The 25,845-nt window shown below is 30.7% G+C and overlaps 2 protein-coding genes across 5 annotated transcripts in view; one reads left to right on the forward strand and one right to left on the reverse strand.

The window, feature by feature from the left end:
- Positions 1-12,156, forward strand: part of LOC109596033 (extracellular serine/threonine protein CG31145) — a 114,211-nt gene extending 102,055 nt beyond the window's left edge. For all 4 annotated transcript variants that reach the window (XM_049961250.1, XM_049961251.1, XM_049961252.1 and 1 more), the window contains 3 exons: positions 170-363; positions 592-732; positions 10,968-12,156. In XM_049961250.1, coding sequence (XP_049817207.1) covers positions 170-363; positions 592-732; positions 10,968-11,160 — 528 coding nt within the window. In that variant the 3' untranslated portion in view covers positions 11,161-12,156. The remainder of the gene's footprint in view (positions 1-169; positions 364-591; positions 733-10,967) is intronic.
- On the reverse strand, positions 5,425-25,156 carry LOC109596031 (uncharacterized). The gene is made up of 3 exons (XM_020011482.2): positions 25,073-25,156; positions 5,731-7,248; positions 5,425-5,674 (listed from the first exon to the last, which is right to left on the reverse strand). Exons 2-3 carry the CDS (start codon positions 7,188-7,190, stop codon positions 5,578-5,580), a joined length of 1,557 nt encoding a protein of 518 aa, XP_019867041.2. The 5' UTR covers positions 7,191-7,248; positions 25,073-25,156; the 3' UTR covers positions 5,425-5,577.
- Between the last annotated feature and the right edge of the window lie 689 nt (positions 25,157-25,845).

A 25,845-nucleotide genomic window follows, 5' to 3' on the forward strand; every position in this document is an offset into this window, starting at 1 on the left:
TCTGATTTGGCCCATTCTCAACTTCTTCATATAACGTTATATGTACAAAATAATAAATAAACAATGAATATTTAATAGAAGAAATGCTTAATAATCATTAAAAAGGACTGCAGTTATTAATTACATATAAAACATCATGGCAACATCGAAAATAATTTATTCATTCCAGGTGTGGCGCCATCCCTGGAGACGGTCTTACCACAAGAGGCGGAAGGCCCAATGGGAGACGGACCCGAATTACTGCGCCCTGGTCCGGGAGATTCCGCCTTACGACAAGGGTCGCAGACTGGCCGACCTGATGGACATGTCGGTGTTCGACTTTTTAATGGGCAACATGGACAGGCATCATTACGAGACGTTCAGGTAATAAAAAAGGAAGGCAGGCCCGTTCGGGTTCGCTTTTATTTCCTATCGATTTCCACTTACCACGACCCTCGTTCAGGAAACACTCGTGTTTATACGGACGATGGGTTTTATGATGAGTTTTTGTTAATTGTCCTACCTATTTCCAGCAAAATTAAATTTATACCTAATATAGTTTTGTACTAAAACAATAAATGGCAAATTAATAAATTATTGCGTTGTTTGCAGATTGTTTGGGAACGATACGTTCACACTTCATCTGGACCACGGAAGAGGTTTTGGAAAACCGTTCCACGACGAATTATCCATCTTGGCACCTCTATTACAGTGTTGCATGATCCGACAATCAACTCTGGAAACATTGCTCAAGTAAGTAAATTAATTAAATCATCGTACGAATGAAAATCAAACCAGAACTTAATTTCGAGTGTTATTTTTGAGAGACGTAATTATTCTATTTGTAATCGGATTTCGTTCGTCGCTAATTAAATGAATAATTGATTGGCAGAAGCGAGGAGGAAAATTTGTTTTTCACGGCTGCGAACATAGCGACGGGTCGTTTTTCTTTGGGTATTATCGACGCTCGGTAAAAATTAGCCAAGTTTAATTGATTTCATATCCTACAAGAGTAGACGGGGTCAATCATTGAGTTTGCACGAGATGCCTTTCCACTAATTGACTTTTGCCTTATTTATTGCTGCGTTAAGTCTGACCCCTAATTCCAATGTTCTATTTGTTATCAAAATTTTTCCTTTAATCGACATTATAACTTAATGGATAATTGTTAGTAATGTATTGTCTGTGAAAGTTGGGAATTATATTAGATGTGGTCAAATACACATAGACATCACGGCGCAGCAAATTCCTGATAAACATTTTTAATCAAAAGCGAAGCTTTTCACTGGACAATATCATTGACTTGTGTATTTGAATATTTACAACCATTTTGTCGGAAGACCATAAAAATTGGAAACCCTAAAATAAAACTATAATTGAAAATTAGTTGTAGAATTGTTCTTTGTCGACACGAAAGCTCTACCTCCAATGGTGCCTATTAGTGTCGTGTCATTCAACGTTGAACCACGATCAAATGTCGGTCACGGTAAATTGAAAATGAGCTTTCATGGAACGCTTTAATACATTTTTAATAGACAATCTCTGCATTCGAAACATAAAAAACAAACTCCACCGTGAAAATTAAACAGCCAAATTTCGAAGGTTTATTTAGGAACATTAACCACTACTAAAATTGTAGCCGGGCAATACTTTTCACACGATGTGTGTATTAAAGGGGTTCATGGGATAGTGGAACGTTATCTTAAACCATTTATTACTGAGTCTAGTTTCTTGTATGGGATTTCGCGAACTTGGAGCTTTGCCAGTGGTGTACACATTTTAATAAGTATAAATCGGGTACTCTCTTTCAATTGTCAAATATAATAAATTTTAAAATATTTGGATCTTTCGATCATCTTCCTTCTTCTTAATATTATTAAACTCAGTTCATTCAAATTTAAGACTTGTTAAGTTTTAATATAGCATTTATATTTACTTCTATTTTCTATGACAATTCCTATGAAAATACATTTACATTTATTGAATATCGAACAAAAAATTAATACTAAAATTCAATTATGTTGTTATGACAAAATTTAATTAAATTCATATCACGAAAACTGAATGTCAGTTATAAATTTAAAACAGTATTTCTCAGGGTAACAAACGACTACAATATTAACATTTGTAAATTTCATATTTTCTGTACTCATATAAAAATATTCATTACTTTAACACAATAAATTTGATGATTTTAAAATGACTTTATAATTATGAAACCATATTGCTTTTCTTTTTTTGTATTTTTTTAAGTCCACTCTTGAAGAGAAATAATATAGTATTAAGAAATTTAATTTGTTGTTGTTGTTGTACGAATTAAACCGAACAGAAAATTGCATTTGGACTAATCCGGCTTTAGTACGCCACTGCCTAGTTTGGAGTAGCATTTCGGTCCCGCTCCATTTTATCTCGAGACTCTGCATGTATTATTTAGTCTTGGTCCTGTGTATGGAGGCTGTGTTGCCAGCTACGCTCAAAGGCGCATTCACTGGAGGTCTTTTATGTGTCTGGGTTCTTGTCTGCTGTCGACGATCTAAGGATCTCTTACTTCTGTGATACGAGGACATGTAAACATTTTTATAAATGTTTTTAAATTATGCTTTAGAGCATTCCATTTTTGTTTGCCTTTGATTTACCCGTTTTAGTCGAACCGTCCGGTTATAATTAATGTTCTAAAATTAAATTATTTTGAAATAATGGAGCAATTTACAACTAATATGTAGTTGTCTGTTTTCGATTGAAAAGAGCTCGGTTTAAACTTTACTTTTGTTTAAAAGCACATTACAACTCAATTAACAGAAGTTTCAGAAAATAGTGTTAGCTGGCTAATCATAAACACTGCCTATAAATGTTTAAAAGTCTGTTAAAGTTCTTTTATTTTTAGACAGTTTAACCACTTACCACTTAAACAAACTCTGTCCAAAGTCCAGTGTTCAACCAACAGTTTTAATTTATTTAGCTGGAATTATTCGTATCAGTTTAACGCCGTTATACTTTAAACCGCAGCGTTAACACTTTCTGTTGATTTATATGGATTTCGCGCACGCGAATGCATATCCAGGTGTGATAAGTGAAACGGCAAGAGTTGCTGCACCAGAGAAAAACAACGGCAAAAAATAATGGACGAAACAAAAGTCACGGATAATATATAAAACAGTGGACGCTTTGTTCTATTCAGCAACAGCAGATAAGCTAAACAGGAAATTGACTTTTATGAAACGTGTAGTGCTTATTTAAAGCAGGTACAGGCTTAAGCAGCCCATGAATGATTTAGACACTGTATTTACCTCTAAGCCGGCTGCACAACAAACCCCGAACCCTTGGTCTTTCCTGCTGATACTTATATAACAGGAATGTTTGTAAATTGAAGGGAATGATGAATTATGCACGACTCGATTTTGCGTGGATTTGACTTATGTGTTTGTCGGGTGATTACTATTTTAGCATCAATTAACCGTTCGGTTGGTATGTGACTCAATTTGTCCAAATCTGGTCCTGTCAGAATTTCCGAGTGAAAAGCTCTTTAACTGGTTTTTAAATTCAACCATTATCGAATCAATATTTCATGTATTGATTGAATATTTAAGTACATTGTTGGCCGTTAAACAATTAATCATTCAGTGTTGCAACTAGTACTAAATAAGTAGAATTAATCCAAAACTTTAGAATTAAAATATTTCTAAAGTAACATGAAAGGTGTTAAATTTTATATGTTTCTTGATAGAATGAATAATTAATGCGAATTGTGAATAAATAAAACTTCAAAATATTCTTTAAATCAAAAGTTTATTAAAAGCAAATTATCTCTTATAAGCATTTTGATTATAATGCCATAAATTACCAATTGTTACTACTCAAAATGAAGACATCCCCAGTGAGATATAACCCCCAGAAAGTCCCGCTACATCCACCTGCCCCATTACAGTAATTGCACGAATTAAACACATCACGGCGGCGGCAATAATCTGTTCCATTAGCCGAAAAAATGCACGCCTACGCCCCCCAAGTCGCCCCCGATCCGAACCAACGTTCTTTCTTCCGAAGGCAATTAGCCTAAATGGGTGGCTGTAACACGCGAATCTCAAACTACGGTTTTCTATTAAGATGCCAGTTTGGACCGGTTCTCATGAGATGCCTTCAAGTTAGTCACTCGGGTCCTTTTTTAACTAGTTTTGCCAAGTGCCTTAATAAAGTTTTAGTGGCGTGGATCCTTTGTTTCGGATATTTTGAAAGTGATGGTCTATTTTCTTATCGATTGTTCCTGTTGCTTTAAATAGCTTGTTTAAGAAACAAAACACCCACACCTCGTCATTTAATTATAACTTTATTAAACTATTTTCGGAAACGGCCTAATAAATCCATTGAGTTATTCTCGGATTCACCCTTGACTATATGGTGACATACTAAACAAGGTTTGTTATATTACATTTTATGATATATTAATAATTCCAATTGTTTTTTATTTAATATTATATATTAAACATTTTCTTTTATTAATTAAATATTTAATTAATGTAACTAATTAAACAAATTTTATCAAAGCAAAGTCAATGAACAAAAACTTTTGAAAACTCATCCCAATAATTAATTTAATTGTGTACATGATATACATATAATAATCTTGTTGCCCAGTTCCTTAAGTTTACCAGTATATTTTTTCCACTGGGACTTTCAAAACATTCAAAATTTCAAAGAAGTATTAAAATATTAGTTATTCTCTTTTTCGTAGACGATGTAAAACTCTTGAGAACAGTGGGATCAAGATTTCATTTTAAATTTTTAAATTATTTGAGTGATCCTAAAGATTTCATATCTTTTATAAAAAGAAAAGCAGGCAATGTCAATCAAATTTACTCAACTCATTATTTAGGCACAAATGATATTTAAAACTAGCTCGACATAAAATGATATAAACAGATTGCAAACGTAACAATCCAAAACAACACTTTACAAATATGTATTCATTAAAGGCAACTCATCAATCAATCGTCGTGGCCTGCAAGCGAAGCCGGCCTATTACAAAACACTTTAATATTTTTAATACCTTGCAAAAAAAAATGTAAAATTCCCCGACGGGTCCGTCTTCCCGAGATGCGTGCCTCACGCCACGCCAATCTTCAGTCGGCACGAATCGCGATGCCGCATCCGAAATGAGGTCCCGCGAACCGAGATTACTTTTTACGGTGGCTCACTTCAAGCCGCCACCAACCCGGGGCGGCCGCCCCCGTAATAGACACCAGTCACGACACCGTCGCACAAAACGACGAGTCGCTGGCGATGTTACCGGAATAATTTTCTCTGCTGGAGATGGACAATTCCGAGCGGCTTTTTATATGGGATGAGGGTTGTTTAATATATTTAGGGGGTTAAATGGAGTCTGGAAATGGGCAATGAATGTATCCACTTTGGTACTTTTAACAAGTTAATAATGAACTTGCTTAAAAGTCAAATTAAAAATCTATTTATTTTGTAACATATTTTACAACACAAATGTAAATCTAAACATTATTATAAAATTTAAATAATTCCGTTCCTCAAAAAACGTCGTCAAGGGCCACTTTCTCTATTTCTGTATTTTATTACAGGGGTGGAACAACCTTAAATAATGATGCCTGCTTTATTGAACATCACGTTCTTAGTAAAAGAAGGTTTCTTAAATTTATGATTAATACTTGGTAATTGTCTATAATGGAATCTAAAATTTGAATTGATTTCAGATATTATTGCGAACTGTTTTCAGCAAAATCTGACATCTGAAGTGATTTCAGCTTCTTTATTAATAATTCTAGGTCAAGCTTGCCTTTCCTGTTTTCTCCTCCTTGTTCTTGGTAATTATTTTCACTGAAACTTGAAATTTGAATTGGTTTCTTTGGTGGTCTAATATCTTTCATATCTTTAAAATAATCTCTGCCGTCGAATTCTAATTTAGGGCCAGATTTTAATTTACTCTGTTGTTCTTGGTAACTATCTTGAGTGGAATCTGAAACCTGAATTGATCCCAGTTTCCTTGGTGTTCTAATCTCTTTCTTATCTTTAAAGTAATCTCTACCGTCAAATTCTAATTTAGGACCAGATTTTAATTTACTCTGTTGTTCTTGGTCACTATCTCCAGTGGAATCTGAAACCTGAATTGATCCCAGTTTCTTTGGTGTTCTAATCTTTTTCATATCTTTAAAGTAATCTCTACAGTCGAATTCTAAATTAGGGGTATTTTTTAATTCGCTCTGTGGTTTTTGGTGAGTGACTTGACTGGAACTTGCCACCAGAATTGATTCCAATTTCTTTGGTGGTCTAATATCTATTTTATCTTTAAAATAATCTCTACCGTCGAATTCTAATTTAGGGGTATTTTTTAATTCGCTCTGTGGTTTTTGGTGAGTGACTTGACTGGAACTTGCCACCAGAATTGATTCCAATTTCTTTGGTGGTCTAATATCTATTTTATCTTTAAAATAATCTCTACCGTCGAATTCTAATTTAGGGGTATTTTTTAATTCGCTCTGTGGTTTTTGGTGAGTGACTTGACTGGAACTTGACACCAGAGTTGATTCCAATTTCTTTGGTGGTCTAATATCTATTTTATCTTTAAAATAATCTCTACCGTCGAATTCTAATTTAGGGATATTTTTTAATTCGGTCTGTGGTTTTTGGTCAGTGATTTGACTGGAACTTGACATCAGAATTGATTCCAATTTCTTTGGTGATCTAATATCTATTTTATCATTAAAATAATCTCTACCGTCGAATTCTAATTTAAAGGCAGGTTTTAATTCATCCTTTTGTTCTTGTTGTATTTTTTCCAATTTCCTCTGTTTGTTTTCTTCAATATATTTCTCTGTTGCCTTTCTTTGGGAAAAAAGATTACCTTTCATACCAAATCGTTGTTGCGCTCTTATTTGTTCAATTAGTCTTTGTGCTTTAATTTTGCAATTAGTCATCAGACGATATTTCTCTTCAACGGATATTTTCTTTATGTTCAAAATTTTATGTATTATGTCTTGGGGAACCAGATTAACTTTTGTATTTAATTGTTGTTGTTCTCTTATTTTTTCACATCGTCTTTGTGCTTTAAAATTATAACGAGTCTTCAGTCGATATATCTGTCCAGTGTCGCTCTTTTTTATCTTTAAAATTGTATGCGCATGATCATCATTTACTTTATGCATTTTCTCCTTGATGTTTTCAATTTTTTCCCAATTTTCATTAATCATTTTGTTGTTTAATTGGAATTATGTTCTATGATTGATCCAGAGTCTTAGTTACACAAATCTGAAACAAGTATGTTAATTAATAGAATTAATGTGCAAACATTTAAATTTCCATTTTATTAATTGCATGTTGTGGTATTAATAAATAGTACGAAAATGGTATTTGTAAATTAATTTTCTTTTTCATTAATTACTTTTTCATTAAATAAACAACTATTCATATACCCTAATTTATTTAATAGCTTGAAATTAGTACTTGAAATATGTATTATGTTACATAATTTTAAATGAAAAAAAAAAAAAAATATATACCAGTGTACGGCAATTTTTAAAAAGAAATTTATTTTCTTTGATGTATATTCTTATACATAAGAATTCTCATATTCACCACGAGTGAGATTTCGTTAATAATTTATAAATAAATTATAAGGCTAAAGCCTTTGTAAACTTCAAATTACGTTCATAATATATAAAAAAGTTACTAGAAGAGCAGAACACGTGGCATTGCAGTAGGGAATGAAAATAATACTTACAATTTTGTCTAAATATAAAAATAATAATCATCATAATAGATCATGAATTTGTTTACAATAGTTAAGTAAATTGTAGGAATTAAGAGTTTAATGTGTATTTAACAATTTTGAAATTTATTATATGTATCATAGAAATTGAAAAAAATTAATTTTAAATTTAAAAATTATTAAAATAGAGGATAAGATAATACAAATTTAGTATTTTTAAAAAGTGACCGAACAGTTTTTATTATATTTGTAATTATAACGGTATCAATTTGTTCCATAATTGATTATACTTTAAATTAGAATACGAGGAGTTTAGTGTCTTTGCATGGCTCTTTCTCTAGACTACACTAATACCGCCAATTACTGAGATTACCACATCTCAAGTGTAAAATAAGCCCATCAAAGATGTTGCAGATTAAGATCATTCGCGGAATGTTACTCTGTGGTTTTACACTGAAACAAACTTTAAATAAATGGAAATCGGCTGGCCCATATTCAAAACATTGAACCCAGATATTTGTATGCTTAATCCAGTTTTCCAGGAGGTTGTTATCAATAAGTCGGTTATGTTTCTGCTCGATCGACGTTCTGAATGTGGGTTTAGTCGAATTATTCTGCCACTTGAGAAACGATATTAAGATTATTTATTGAAAAGAGCAACTATATTTCAAATATGTACCCAACAAATAAAAGCAATTCTTTTCTATTTTGAGGAAATTAAAAATACTTTGTGGCTTATTTCAAATTTGAACGATTCTAATCATTTCATTGAAAAACCACTCTCAACTTGTTGAAATTTAAGCAGCCCTCGATTGTATAATTCAGCTTCCCCTAATGGAAAATAAATGCGATCGCATCTTTCATTCTATCGGATGTAATAGTCCCCAAACCTTTCCAAGTGTCACTCATCCCTACTCTGCTCTCTTAAAACATCCTGTGGTCTTTATTAATATTTTATTCCTGGAATAGTTGCACGAAATCGGCAATGTTTGTGACATCTAAATCCCTCTGGGGCCAAATTCTTGTAAAACACTCAATATCAATTACTGGTTTCACGCAACACAACATATGCATTTCCGAGTTCATGCAACAGATGTGTTACACGAATTTTAATATTCTACTACACAGTTTGAGCTAATTATCTTTCCCATTAAGTTTGCAATACGAAATGCAAAACGTTTCTCAATGCCAAAGCTCGAGGGAGCCGAAGGATCCACGTCGCCACAACAAGCCCAGTTTAATTACGAGATAAAAGAAGGAAGAGAGACGGTGTCACCTCCGATTTTAATTAAAATAAAGCGATGGATCCGTTGTTTTTTTCGCCGTAATCTCAGCCAGGCAAATTAAGTTAATACCTAGGCATTCGATCATCATAATCTTGGCTTTCCGCCCGAAACGACCCTCAAGATAATCTGGATCGTCTTTTCAGCGTTAATCAGTCATTGCGACGAAAAAGGGAAGGTAAAAAACCGACCGACAGGGTAAATACAACGACAGGAAAATGTATGGCGGTGACGATAAAAACGGGGCGATACAAATGTTGTTGGTATTAACATTTTATCTATCAAATCCTTTGAGTGTATTCTACTTAAAGCAATGGAACTGTGCCAGAAATTCTAGAAATCTTAAAATTTTATTACTATTACTCTTGAATGTTCATGGTAAATATTTCCAATATGTAGGTTTATTATTTATATAAGTATTCAAAATAATCAAAAAAATCATATACAGTTGCAAATTAAATTACTTGTAAAAATTTTAATTAAGTCACGTTTTAAAGAGTTACTGTGATTATGTACTTTAGCACTTTCTAATTTATAATCAAATGAATTGCGAGCGGACAGTCCCAAAAGGAAATACCACATCAAGGACCCATTAAATGTCCACACTAATAAAAAATAGGTACTAAAAAAGTAATTATATTATTGCTTTTTTATGGTTGGATGTGAAGCAAAATTCAACAGACAAAAGCTTTTAATAATGACTGAATAACGGGCGTTTGTTTGAAACAATTAGTCCCGATGTTTGATATGGTGAAATGTAACAACAAAAATTCAATTTAAAAATTCCAGTCTGACAATTGCATTGAATAAAACAATTTTTGTTATTGTTAAGCTCGTAATTATAAAAAACGAGCTTGAGCATCGTTAAAAATTCAGTATTTCATTCGATGCAACGACAAGAGAATACTAAGGGAGAATTGATAGTTGATTGGCACAAAGTCATTTGTCCCATTATAACGGTAAATTGGAAAGGAAAGTCCTGAGTAAATTTTTAAGCGAGTCAGCTATAAACAATCGTTAGAGTGACAACCGTTATAATTAAAGTACAGTGAATAAAATATATCCAATTTATATTTTATCGGGCGCAAGGCTAGTTTTTCTTCGTTTTGTTCCAATGCGACGGAACACACGAGAAAAAAATTAAAACGTCTTGAAGAGGTCAGATCGAATAGCTGGAGAGTGAACGCCATGAATAAATTATATTTCGAGTATCCTTTCTTAAAATTAAAATGAATAAAATAGTGGGAACAAGGATAATACATTTTTTTATATGTACAAGAATACGCTCATACAATTTATATTTTTGCGAGCGTATATAAAATGAACCACGGAAAAATGGGAGCTACAATGTAATTATATTAATAAATATTCATGAAATATGTAAAACATTTACATTTCTTTAACGTTTAGTAATTTATTTAATTAACATTGTTATAATGGTTAGTAAATGGTAGAAACCAAAATTTGAGTTCGTTTCATATTTTAAAATCAATATTTTATTTGTTTTTGATGTATAGTGGGTGTATTAAATATACTTTTTATAATACCAAGTTTTACATTTTTTAGAGAAATTAAGAGTTATTAATTGGTAAGTTTTTATGTTGTTTAATTATATTTTATTCAAAATGCAAAATATTTCTTCACTTTTATTTACTGGGGACTGTCTTTGCTCTCGGCTAATTAAAAATAGCAAACAAAACTTTAAATTAAATAAGGGAAAGTTTCGCACTTTATCGGAATACAATAACAGCAGACGAATACAAAGAACACGAACAAAGTGTATAAACCTTAATGGAAGCACAGACAAAAGTGGAACCAGTTGGTTTTTCCTCGCGTCGACAAAATAAGAAAATATAGCCAGTCATTTGTTCGCATTACTCCTAATAAAATTTTATTTGTCGCGTCTACATCAATTTGCAAACCATTTAATTAAACCGGCCATAAGGATAGGCTAAACGTGTGATCATTTTTTACAGGTTCCACAACGGACCGAAAAAACTGAGCGATGCGATGAGGGAAAGCATGGCACTGGATCCAATCGCTCCCATTCTGTGGGAACCCCATCTGGATGCGTTGGACCGTCGGGTCGAAATAGTCCTACGGGGTATCAGGGATTGTTTAACCAAAGGAGAGGATATTGAATCAGAAACCAAAGACGATGATACGTAAAAACAAAAAAAAATGTTTTCGTTAAAGGAACACGTTTAAGGCGTAATGAATGTTTTTTTGGTTGTGTCCCTTTGGATGTTGTATTTTTTTTTATATTATATCAAGGGACCAAATTTAACTACACCAGTAGAAAAGTTCACGCCTTAAATGTGCATATGTTACTACTGATTTATTTGTATTTTGTTATTTTACAATCAAGTTATAATAATTAAGCAAATGTTTGTCCGCAAGGCTTGTTTTAGATAGATCTCTTTCTTAGTTACCATTTTTATTATTCTGGTAATGTAACATAATGTGAGTATGTATATTGCAAATTATATAATATATATTTTTCTGAGTTAAATTAATATAATATAGACAAGGAATCATCGTCCTTTATGGAAAATTATCGATATGAAATAATTTTATCTTTGCCCATTTATGACAATAATATTTAAGATATTATAATTGTTTCCAGCACTCACTTTATATCTTGTTTCCAGAAAATTCTTGCTGGACATACTGATGAATTAATTAATAGTTACCAAAGAATTGACTTAATATATTTTGTTACACAAAACAAACTTCATCTGTATGTCTTGTTAAATATTATGTTGTGTTAATCTCACTTTCGATTAAACAAAATAATTTCAAAAAATATTTGATTATGAAATAATTACATTATACCTACCACAACCACTTTTAGTCACCATTTACCAAATATAGATTTTAGTTCATTTATATCCTTCAACACTTTTAAATCTGTGCCAATAAATTATAATTCTCTTTTTATCTCCCTTTTTTCTGTTTAATTTCTTTGTATATAACAGACCTTGTAAAATGTTGTAAATTATTGTATATTACTATATTACTATGCAAAAAATGTATCAAACACTGGGTCTATAAATAGATTATTGGTACATTTTATATATAAAAGATGTATAATTATTAACTGATATGAATAAACCAAAGTTGACTGTTATATTGTGATCAATAAAGTAAACATATATGAGAAAATATTTTGTGTTTTACTGTCATAACAAATTTAAGGAAAGGTAAGTAAAATCATTTTTAATTTTTTCTTTAAATTTTGTTACTTTTAAATTGTTTGTTAAATTTTAAATTGAATCCCTTATATATATAGTCAATATTTGACGTTCACAATTTCATGAAAGAAGGTCAAACAGAAGTGAGCATTTAAATAATATAATTTTTGCTCTCTTACCAGTTATACATCTCCACCAACTAAATTAGTAACTGTAATATTATGAATGTCTTTATGATTCGTTAATTTTTACATTTCGCAGCACTTGAAGAATGTAAATAATGTAACTATATTATCTGCATTTGCTTTACCGAGTTTTACAGCTTCAAAGATTTAAATGGTCAAAATAGTATTGCGAGTTTTCACATCTCGGTTGTGCATGAACGTTTAGATTAATTTTATTTTGTTGCAATATGAAAATTATGTTGCTGTCTTCTGTTGCTAAAGTTGTTAAATTATTCCCCGGAAACGATTCACCTTAAGTATGGAAGTTGCAAGTTATTTTGCTTAAATTATCATATTATTAAGTTTGTTATTAATAGTGGAGTGTGTATTCTAATATCGCGGTTTCGAGATTACACCGCATAATTATGCACGGTTCGAATGTTTCTGCAGTCGGGTAATTAGAACAAGTTATGCTTCACCAAGGCATCTAATAGTTGCACAACGTACCAACTCCTTAATCTTTATAAATTGTAATAGTTGTTAACTGTTGGTGGTATTTGATGAACTTGTACAAATGTTCTTGTATTAGAATCGCTTTCCATTGGCAATATCAAATAGGTATATGAACATTATAATACAGATGTATTCAACCATTTAGTAATTTCAATTTTAAACTGTTTATAATATACAGGTTTTTCTGAAATATGTTGGCGATATCCCGAATTAGTATAATAACTAACAAAATAGAGTTCCTATAAAGATTGTTAAAATTTCGTTCCAAGAAGTCATAGGCTCCTAAAATTCGTTGTAAAAAATTGAGAAAAATAATATAATATAATAAGTGTTAAGACTACTTAAAATGATGTAAATACATGTAAAGGTGCAATAATAAATTTTTTGATATGTAGCCAGAGAAATAGCACAAAATTTAAAATCAAATATTTTGTAACATATTTCATAAGAGGGTTTAACTTAAATTTTGTTCAACCGTATAAAAAGTATATATGTCAATATTTTACACTTTTATTGATTTTGTTGTTACACATCTTATAAACGTTGGAGATATTACTTTAAACGCATATATTAATCGGATTTTGTTGGCCAAAGAAATAGCACAAACAAATGTATTTATAAATGTTTTGTATTACAATATGTTAGAATTTATTATTAGTAGGATTTATATTATTTTATAAATTAAATAAATTCACTTTCAGTGAAAAGAAAGAAACATAACATTCCAGAGAAAAGGAGATTAACAATGAACTTGAAACATCAAAATCTAAATATTGCTTATATCGCTAAAAACTATCGAAAGCTTTCGAAAAATGGTTGCGGTGCTAATAAATATGAAACAACTCAGTTAATTGTAAATACAAAAAAAACAATTCCTTTTATTGACAGGCGAATTGGATAAATGAGTAAATGACATCTTTTCTTGAACTTTAGGTAAATAAAAAATAAATTATTTGAGTAGCCAATCTACTACTAATGAAAGTATTATATGAGATATACGGATTGATTATCAAAATTATGGACAAGTGAGGTCCGCCTTTACTTCACTTTGCCACTAAATGGCCCTTGTCTGCCAAAAGGTTGCCGACCCCTGATGTAATAAAATCATTTGCCAACGATAATTTACTAATTATTTGAATTTTTATGCAAGATAATGATACGAAGCATGTATCCAAAGTTGGTTAAAAGATAAAAAATGTTCAGATTCTCGATTGGCCAACGTAAAGTCAGGATCTAAACACAATTGAAAATTTTTGGAACGACATGTAATCTCGATTAAAACACCAATAAGTATTAATAATAATAATAATTATTATTATATAAATTTAGATGAATTGTGGTTATTAAGACTTTTGAAATTTAATTTCAAACGATCATTGCATTTTGACTCGCCGTTTACAGGTGGCTATATCGAACAAAGGGCACACAACAAAATATTAACAACAAGATTTAATTTAAGTAGAAAATATTTTGGTTTATGAATAACGGGAGAAAGAATATAGTATATTTATTTTAAATAAAATATAATATAATTTGATTGCATTTAATTAGAGTCGTGTGTTCCCTAATTACCATTAATATAGTAATGTGTGTTCTTCCTCTGGTCAACACTGTATAGGCTATAGTTGGAAATTGCGAAAAACTATTCTTATTAAATATTTAAGATTAGATTTTTCACTGTGACAATTTACACTGGATGAGAGTACATACAAAAATTTCTTCATACAAATTGTTTTTCATCCAAGAATTTTTTTTGTACGAATAAACTGATTATATTTAGCACAAAAAGGTAGTACAGATACAAACATACTTAATAGTTTGTAATGATGAAAAACTCAAGCAAAATGACGTGAGAAATTTTAAAAATTACATACCTTGGTATTGTCATTTTCTTCGATACTGACATCTATATATTTTTTAATTCCCCTTTACGATATAACCTAATTTTCTGATTCCGTAAATATTACCAATCTTCAATCAATGTAATTAATTTGAATAATTAATTATTACCTATAACGAATAAACTGGTTATATTTGACACAAAAAGGTAGTACAGATACATACATACTTTTTAGTTTGTAATGACGAAAAACTCAAGCAAAAAGACGCGAGAAATTTTAGAAATTACATACCTGGTACTGTCATTTTCTTCGACATTGACATCTATATATTTTTTAATTCTCCTTTACGATATAACCTAATTTTTTGATTCCGTAAATATTACCAATCTTCAATCAAAGTAATCAATTAGAATAATTAATTATTATCTATAACGAATAAACTGGTTATATTTGACACAAAAAGGTAGTACATACATACTTTTTAGTTTGTAATGATGAAAAACTTAAGCGAAAAGACGTGAGAAATTTTAGAAATTACATACCTGGTATTGTCATTTTTTTCGCCAATGCCATCTATATATTTTTTTAATTCTCCGTTACGATATAACCTAATTTTTTGATTCCGTAAATATTATCAATCTTCAATCAATGTAATTATTAATTTGAATAATTAATTATTACTTATAACGAATAAACTGGTTATATATGACACAAAAAGGTAGTACAGATACATACATACTTTTTAGTTTGTAATGAAAAACTCAAGCAAAAAGACGCGAGAAATTTTAGAAATTACATACCTGGTATTGTCATTTTCTTCAACACTGACATCTATATATTTTTTAATTCTTCTTTACGATATAACCTATTTTTTTGATTCCGTAAATATTACCAATCTTCAATCAAAGTAATTAATTTGAATAATTAATTATTATCTATAACGAATAAACTGGTTATATTTGACACAAAAAGGTAGTACAGATACATACATACTTTTTAGTTTGTAATGATGAAAAACTCAAGCAAAAAGACGTGACAAATTTTAGAAATTACATACCCGGTATTGTTATTTTTTTCACCAATGCCATCTATATATTTTTTTAATTCTCCGTTACGATATAAGCCAATTTTTTGATTCCGTAAATATTAATAATTAATTATTATATATAAATATATAGCATTTTTCATATGTAAAGAAATTAAATTTGTCTTTAAAAATATGAAAAAATAGCGGTCGAAAGAGAAATTCATCTCGTTTTGTATTTCGCAAATAATAAAAAAAGAATTATAGAAACTTTTGCTATTTTGGTTCATTTTCTATGAATCTCGGGGATAGCCGACATATTCTGGTATGTCGTGTATGTAATATAAATATATATTCGAAATATATGTATATCTAACATTTCAGCACTATTGGAGTTTACAGTGTCAACACATCATTTGCCGTTCAACAACAAATCATCGCTTGATACGGTGAGTAGAGAGAATCAGCTTCTCAGCTTCTCAGCTTCTCTAACAGAGTTGAAAACTTGTAAATTTAATTTTAACATGACGGACATGATATAGGCAGTGAAACAGTTTAGTACTCATTCGAATACCTGCCATATTACGTGGCAGTTTCCCCAAAACAGTTTAATTAATTTCGTATTTTTACTTTGATAGTTAGCGTTGTGCGCTTGAAAGCAACTCCGCCCTGTCCTAATATCAGATTTTGATGTACAAGTAATTAAAATCCCGCTACATGTATTTAACATTAGGTCTAATTAAAAGACTGCGAATCGGCACATCGTAAAACGAAAGTATGTCAAAAGCACAAATCCAAAAAGTTAAACAGTTTTTTAGCACCTTTGCGCTGTAATTAAAAGCATGGTCGTGATGAATGGACGACTTTCCGGATGGAGCACTTTTAACAGCAGCCTGTTCGAGATTGTAAATCTGCACTTATTATCACCACCTTTATGAAAGTAATTAACTTGTACGGGATGTGGTAGCAATATTTTCTTGTCGTATCTCGACTCCTACAATCTGAACCGTAAGGGAAGTTTCTCGGGGGGCCGCTATATTTCTTAATGAAAACTGGTTTTGGATTAGTTGGATGTTTTGTACTCGTGGTAAAATATTTTGTGATGCCACAGGAACAAATCTAACGGCCAATATTGAATATGCCGTAAAATTAAATTATAATGTTGCGTTAAGATGAGTAAAATCATCTTATTACCAATAAAGTTGTCGGCTTCCTTCGTCGAAGTTTCATAAAAATCTAATCAGTTTTGAGGGACCTTAAAACTAGCACTGCATGAGCAAAATGTGAATGGGATTATCAGAAGGCTTATAAATCCGGTTACAGTTTCTGGTCGTGTAAAGTATGAAATTTATTTAATTAAAATTGTTTCTTGAGTTCGATTTGCCTTTTCCGCAAACTTGCAGGCTTAAAAAGAAAGAATGGACCGTGTTGACGAGAATATTATATAAGGTGGCTGCGAAGACATTGGTGAATAAATTAACTTCTTTTCCGCGGGTTTTCTTATTATTGACTTTGGAAAGTTGCGGAACCAATATCGGGCCCCTGTAATAGATTAGAGAAGAAGTTTCCGTTTTTCCGTAATAACTTGCTGCGGAAGTACAATTGTAAATTTTCCCGATAAAACTTGTAACCAACTCAAAGTATACGCAAGTAATATTAGTTTTTTCAGACCTTTAGCTACTTTAAATAAACCCCGTCATAATTTATAGATTCATTGTTATACATGTTTTAAGATCAGTCTCACAGTTGATAAAAATTCCTGGCGTTTAATTTACATGTAGGAAACAATCCGGGAATACTTTCCAAGTCAGTTAACATAATTGCCTTCGTAGTCGGGTAATTAAAATGCGTACTTCATACCGAGTTGCACTGCTTCGCATGCTGGACGTAAAATAGTTGGAGTGCCATCGAAAAAGATAGCGGATAGCGGGACAGTGTTTGTTATTTTGACCCGCGACCCACCAGACATTTAACTTCTTTATCTGCACCCGACCAGATTCCCAAGCTTTTTGCTAGTTAATAACATAAATTACGCGGGTAATTTAAGTTGGTGGCGCGCATTGTTTAGTAGTCCGCTTGATGAATTATTACACCTTATGTTACGGCTTACTGTGTTATCGCTTTTTAGGGGGATACAAATGGCTATCCCATTTATTGTAATCTCGGCGACGGTATTAATAATAATAATATCTGCACGTGGTTCGTGATAAATTTTCAATTTAATGGTCCGTGCTATTATGGATTGAGATCTACGAGGACAGAACTGATTTAATCAGCTTAGGTTTCCATGTGAGGAACATGTTTATGTGCTTAAAACGTCAAGGAATGTATAATCATGTTTTCCTCTCTACTTAATGGACATATTATCTTGAAAATTATTCAGGTTATTTGAAATGAAATTTTTGGTTTGAATATTACAATCATAGTAAAACAAAAATACAAAACTCAAAAGGAAAAATAGCACAGAGCTTCAGTAATTCTACTTTTCTTCCAAAATTTATTACATTATTGTTGAACCTCTTTTTTGGAGCTACTTTTATAAGTAGCCACCGGCTTTTACGTATTTGCATATGTAACATAATCTCGCCGGTTATTACATATTTTAATTTAAATATAGTGATGATTTTCACTATATTAAACTAGTTTATGTTTTACTCAAATTTACTATATACTTAATATACCGAAGATATTACGTTTTTCTTCGAAAGAATGTATTACATATCATTAAAAAACAATAGTAACATTAATTGTAAGTTTTAGTAAGTCTTTTTATGTTTTTTGACAGTCTTTGCTATGAAATATCCTCTTAAATTATCTCAAGTTTTGTTAATTAGGTGCAATATTGAATAAGTTTAATATAGTACACAAAAATCCTGATTAATAACTTAAATTTTATATACTTTTGTTCAAAATTAATAAAATTTTATTTATGAGAAAATTATTTTATTTAGTTAGTAACATAGATAGTTGTTTTTTTTCTAATATTTAGTGATGCCTAAAAGAGAGTCAAATCTCTCTAAAAATATGAGAAAGGACAAAAGCCAAAGTTTGCGACGTGAAAATGAATCTGAACAAGATAGGGAAAGTCGTCTTAAAAATTGTAGATTACAGATGTTCATGTCTAGGTCGAATGAGAGTAGTTCTGAGAGGAATCAATGATTACAATTAGATAGAACGCGTCATTCATTGTTAAGGGCTCAAGAATCTTTGGAATCTCGAGATCACCGTCTAGAAAACGATCGTATTCAACACACTATCGGACGAAGTCGCGAGTACAGCTAGTATACAATAAATTTCAAAAAACAAAGTCCATGACAATAATTTGTGACAGTGGCAAGGGGAACTCAAAAAAAACTTTAATATATATTTATTTAAAGCATTATAACTCAATTTTTGGGAAAATATTTTTGAATCAAAATTTGTCAGACAAGTCAACACTGAGAAAAAATTAACATTTTCGAATACATAATAAAATCAAACATAGAATGATTTGTATTTCAACTGATGTAACTGCTGCCAGTTGTGGCTGCAACATTGCAATGATTTAAAACTAGAACCTTCTTCTTCCTCTTCGGTGCCCTTTCAGAAAACTTGTATTTACTCATGATCAAGTTAAACAAAGCTTTCTAAATATTTGGATTCATCTGATGTGCTTTGATCACATATTTGGGAATGCATTCTGTTAATTTGAAAAAATCCACCTTTCGTTTATCTAAAATTGTAAAATTAGACATTTAAATTTAATAAAAAATAAACTTATAACGCCGTCCACTCCTGAGCCAAAAACTCATTTTATTAATGAAATAAAATATGACTTTAAGTTGAAATTAATTAGATCTACAACCTACGATATGTCATTCAAAAAATACGTTTTTTTTGGTAACACTGTGTCTGTTATTTGGCAGAATCCCTAAAGAAATTTACGATGAAAAGGTTAATGAAATTCCACTTAATGAAGTGCAATAATAACCGCGAAACAAAAACAAACCAAAACTGAAAGTCGTTCCGCCGCTTGATTAAAAAATTACCTCGTCATAATCGAATTAAAACCGCACCTTGAAGCGCACTCGACCACATCTGGAGTTCGCAAGGCCTTCCCGTGAGAGATGACAGTGCCATACCGCGTTTCCTGAACAAATGTTATAAATTTTATGGCCACATGCGTCCCCTTAATTACATCAGGGCAGTCGCACGTTTGTTTGCACTGAGCGTTTTAGGCGGTCGTAATCGCACGTAGATTCGATTTGAATGTTTTCGAAGTGGCCGATTTTGTATTTGTACATGTCCCTCCTGTGTTTGCTTACCGGCGAAAACAGACATGCAAATTAAGATTACGCGATTCGTCTCCTGTATTTACCGGACGAGGAAATTTCTGCACAGCACGTGTCGGGTTTTCGTTCTATTTTCCATGCGGTTTAAATCACTAATCGATGTTTCAATCAAGCGGAACGATTGTGATATGCACTGTAACAGTTTGAAAATTGTCACAAACAAAACTTCGTTTTCAGAAGACACGAAAATTATGGAATAAGATGCGGCACAGAGGAAATAAACTGACAACAAAGTATTCACGTACATATATTGTTTCGCCGGAAAACAATGGTCAAATATAAAGCGTCGTAAAGTGTAATATGGGGATAAGCAATATGTAACAAAGTCTGGGACCCGGGAAGCAGAATTGTCCTGTTTTAGGAAATGATGATATGCAGTCGCTGCTTTACGAGAACGATGCTAACTTGTGCAATCTAGAAGGTTTTTATGGCTGGTAGTTTGTCGGAGTTGGTCATTTGGGGGTCAGATTTTCCCTATTCGGTTACGGGGTGCAGTTCATTTTTGAAAAATTGGATGGTGCAATAAACGATAACAATTCATTTGCATAAGGTTTAGTTAACTGGTCAAAAAATAAATTGTATAGATAAAATTATACGTTTTTTATAACAAAAAGGGTTTGGAAGTATGATTTCTAAATTATTTATTATATATTCATAAAATATACATATACTTATCGTTAAAAATTAAATTCCTTGTGACGCCCCTTTTTGGTGAAAAAACACTAGGAATTTATTTCATAACACGTGCCTCAAAATGGTCCAAGTTAATTTGTTGGTAAAATCATTTTTTTAAAGTATTTTATTAAATATGTAATTATAAGTTTTTTGAATTTAAAAATTATTAACAATGGAACATCGTTATTATTATAATTTTTAGTTATAAATTTCAACTAATGCCTTTATGAAAAGTTTAAAATGTTTCGTCATTTGAGCTCATGCTTTAATTTTTCTTATCTTTTTGGGTTTGAGCAATATTATTATATTTTGTTTACGAATTTTTATTTACTTGGGTTCTAAAATTGTTTATATTTCGAATAAAATTGTAATTTTTAGAAAAAATGCCCTAAAAATATAATTTCAACAAAATAAATAAATAAATAAATTATCTTGAAGCACGTGTCAGTCTAATATATACTCACTGACAAAGAAATTGCAACACCAAGAAGGGGGTGTTTAAATTTAATATTTTTTTGGTAAAACATATATGTTAAAGCAAGTAGTAAACGATTAAAATTTGGTAATGTTTGGTATAGGTTGTAAACTTATTTTTTACCACAATTCAAATTATTTTCTTTTTTTTTTTTGTTTTTTTTATTTTAATACTATTTGGTTAGGTCCAATATTGATGCTTAGTAATTTTAAAATGACTAGAGAGAAATTTATCGCCAGCTAAGTGAATTTGAAAAAGGCTGAATTATTGGTCTACTAGAGGTAGATTTTTCATTTTGACAAATCGGTAATCGCACTAACAGAAATACAACTACTGTTGAGCCCCAGGATGTCGTGATCCTGGAGCTCAGTACCGCTCCACAAAGCAGTGGCAGTGGGGAGCTAACGGATCCAACACCTGCAAGTCCAATCCATCCCAAGGAAGATCTCAGATCTTCCTCAGATTGGACTTGTTCTTCCGAACGCAGTTGACTGGGAGCTGGCATCTTTGTCAGTTCTATCTTCTGGTTCAGCATACCCCGTTATGCAAATATACATTCTTTCCCCCATGTATGATTTATCACACATTTAAACACTATGGTTATGATCTTCGGATCGGTGCCCGGAGAGGGGTTTTTAAACTTTCCCCTCTTTGTCCCCCCCCCCAAAAAACTACTGTTGAGATGTTGTCAGGCGTGGTTTGATAGCGCCCAAAATCGGAGAAGAGTAGGCACCGGACATCTAAGGGGCACAGATGTAGTTCAAGATCGACATCTAAGAATTATTAGGTCCTTTAGAGACTTTGGCTGATGAGTAGTTGCGTGAACAAGGGCATGTTGTAAATGTCCGAACAGTTTATCGTCGTATAAGGTCATTTGGACTGCAGCATTATCGACTTCATCTTTTGCTACCTCTGACCGCTGAACATCGAAGAGAATGACTACAGTGATGTAGAGAACGACAACATTGGAATGTGCAAAAAGAGTCAGACAATAGAAGTTGGTTATTAGAAGAAACATGACAGCACAACGTTATCTTAAAGAAGTAGTCAAGCCGTATGTTCTTCCTTATCTTAATCGGTCCAGGAATCCAATATTTCAGCATGTCCCATGTTACCAAGGTCAGTTTAGATTCCAGCCAGATCCCCGAAACTTTCACCCATAGAACATGTTTGATATGTGATGAGTAGAAAGCTAGGAAATTTACCCCAGCCCCCACGGACTTTGAAGGTTCTAAGCCATGAAGTATAGGTAGCTTGGAATACCTCTAGAGGAAATGAACCACCTCATTGAATCAATGCCAATACCTGTTATGGAGTGTTTAGATAAGCTCGATAGACAAACACATTATTAACTAAATTATTTAAAAAAAATCTAAAATCTTTAATATTCTGTTTCTAAATTTTAAAAAACAATATTAACTTTGAACACACCCTTCTTGGTGTTGCCATTTCTTTGTCATTGAGTATACATACTTTATATATATCTCATTACATTTTATAAGTTTAAAGTCAGGTTACTCTTAACCGAATTAAAAGGTTTACATCACTTTTACTAGATGTCGCCGTTAATATTGTTTATTTTTAATACTCATGATTTACTTTGAAAGGATACATTTTTAACATATTTTGTAATAAAATAAAGTTAGAAAAAATTAATAAATAAAGATATTAAATTATGAACCATCTTACTTACTTAATTAAAGTAAAACAAATATTGTTGAATTGTAAACAAACTTTGTATATAGTATTATAAACATTATTTTAAATTTGGTTGCATTTTAAAATGTTTCCATTTTGTTTTGATATTATTATTTTATCATCAAATTATTAATTCAGTGAAACAAATGGATTACATTTGTAACTCATTTAAAATGAGTTAATTTTAAAAACGTCCATTGCTACTTTTTAATCAATAAACAAAACACTGAAATAAACATGACATCTGAAAATTTACAATAGGATTTTTGGGCTTAAATAATAACATACACACCTATACATATATTTTCATAATTTCCTGTGTTTTATTGTTGACCAAATAACAAATTTATATACATAAATTAATAAATCTAGATATATGATGTTTTCATACAGCTCTAATAATTTAATGTAATGTGTGGAAAGCAAATAAAATATGAAACTGCATGATACATGTTTGTTTTATTACAATATTACGGTTTTTGTATTTTAGGGTTTATAACACATTCACAACTTTGTCACAATTAACGTAAATAATCTTCGTAATATCAACAGTCATAATTAATTTCCAAATTTCCATATTAGCTTAATTATAAGTTCATATTTCAAAGAACAATTTAGATTAAGATAAAGAAAAAAAGTGGCAAAAAACAGAAGTTAATTTGTTGCATTGTGCGTTGAACGTTGAATAAGAGAAAGAAAAAATACGTCGTATAGTCCCATAATCTTACAAGCCCCGGGTGGTTTCGAGTCATTTAAAAAATTGCGATTCAGATTGCCTGTTCGTGGGGCCCTTTTCAGCGACGAGCCGTTCCTTGGAGCGCCCCATTTGGCGAAACGGGGCACCGGAAAGTGGTCTCGTTATTTATATGACATATTAAAAATATGTAACCATGTCGAGGATAGGATTTGTAGAGCGTTTTTTATGGGATAAATGGTGGTTCGACGAAAATATTGAATACTGTACCCAAATTCTATTTTCCATGTGACTGATGACAATACAAAAACGATTTCCTAATAATATTAATGTGTCACTCATTAATAATTTTAGTGTCTTGATATTAAATTTTAATTTATTTTAATTTATTTCATTCGCATAATTAAAAAAATTATTAGAATATTTACTGTATTTTTTAGCATAATATTTTTACTGTTTCTTAAAATATAAGAGTAGTAAAAAGATTAGATATAGCTTCAAGTTTGACATAATAGACATCGATTAATCAGCTAATTAAAATTAAAAGAAAGAGTTTGCTTTGGTATATCATTCATATTTTACGAAAATTTTATAAATCTTTTATAACATCTAGTAAAGTTACCAATTAGACAAAACTAAAAGATTTATAAATTTTTTTAAGAATTTCAAATGGAATACATCTTTACATAACATATAGACAAGTAAAGTATAAAAATCAAAGAAGCTGGTGAAAGTAGAATCTTTTTCTTATTGGAGGCATAAATATTTTATTATTTTCAAATCAAGCCATTTTTATATGCTTAAGTATACAATCAAAGAAACGTAAACAGTTACCTCAAAACCAATAGATATATTAACTTTAATTACATTTGAATCAATTTGATCGGTCCATCGAACCCAACCCAATAAAATAATTAAAATTTTGACCTATCAATTTACTTTTATATGTATATATCTATTGTTTTTTCACAAGCAAATATTAACAGATATGCAAATATTTTTATTTTAAAATTATTGAAATATGTATGTATATTATTATATTTCCATTTTTGTGGTAAATTACGCAGTATGTATTTTTAATACAAAACCTTTAGCTACATTTATTTATAAAATTAATTATAAAATAATTATTTAACTACGATTTGAAAAACCACCACAGAAAGTCCCATGTTGTTTAAACACAGTATAAACAATACATATACGGCATGCTTGTAATAATAAAAACCCATTTCTATTTTATTATTTACTATGGTAAAGCAATTTCAACGATGTATTTTTAAATGTATTTGTAGGAATTGTAGATTTATGGGTTTTTAAAGTAAATATTGCTTGAATATTGCTATAATCAAAGCGTTTTTTAAATGAAAACATTTCTACAGAATGCAATCGTTGCAAATTTTGTTATTGTTAGAACAATCATACTACAAAATAAAAAATTATATAATACAAAAAGTGTTGATATTAGTCCTTACCTTAAATTATACGTCTATAAAATAAAAAATCAAAGTAAAAACACATTAACTAAAAATTTAATAAATTAAACTATTAAAATTACATTACTAAAAGGCGAAACAACTGATACGAGTAAAAAATTTAATAAAAAACAGAGTCAAATATGGTTACAGGATGTTCAAAAATAATTACGAATAATCACACAAATTTATGAATATTATTTTCCCACATTGTTTTCCAAACGTATAATTTTAAATTAATTTTATGAAATACATTTATTGAAAAATATTATCTACTGTGGTCCATCTAAGTAAAAAGTAAACAATAAAATGCATGTAATAAGTAACTATTTCTATACCACATTCCAAATGTCATAAAATATATTTATAATGATCTCTGGCAAAGTAAAAAAAATCATATTCTGATAAATTAAACTAACTCCATCAAGTGATGTCCGAGACTATTCGATATTAACTTAGTTTTTTACGATTAGCTTTGTTCATGTTAAAATATCTTCAAAAGTATATAGTTAAGTGATGTCATTAGTAAGTATATACACTGTAATAAAGACAAAATTACTTTATTAGACCAAAGAACTGATTTAAATAAAATAACATATGATATGATGATAGGATGTTCACAAATAATCACTGGTAATAGAGCAGTAAATTATTTTAATCAAATGGATTAATTTAAATATATATGTCCACAAATTTTATGTTTATATATTTAAAATAATTTACAACCACATTTTTGCGGTAGAGTCATCAATAATACTAAAATAGTTTATATG

Source organism: Aethina tumida, chromosome 1 (assembly GCF_024364675.1).
Source record: "Aethina tumida isolate Nest 87 chromosome 1, icAetTumi1.1, whole genome shotgun sequence".
NCBI lineage: Eukaryota > Metazoa > Arthropoda > Insecta > Coleoptera > Nitidulidae > Aethina > Aethina tumida.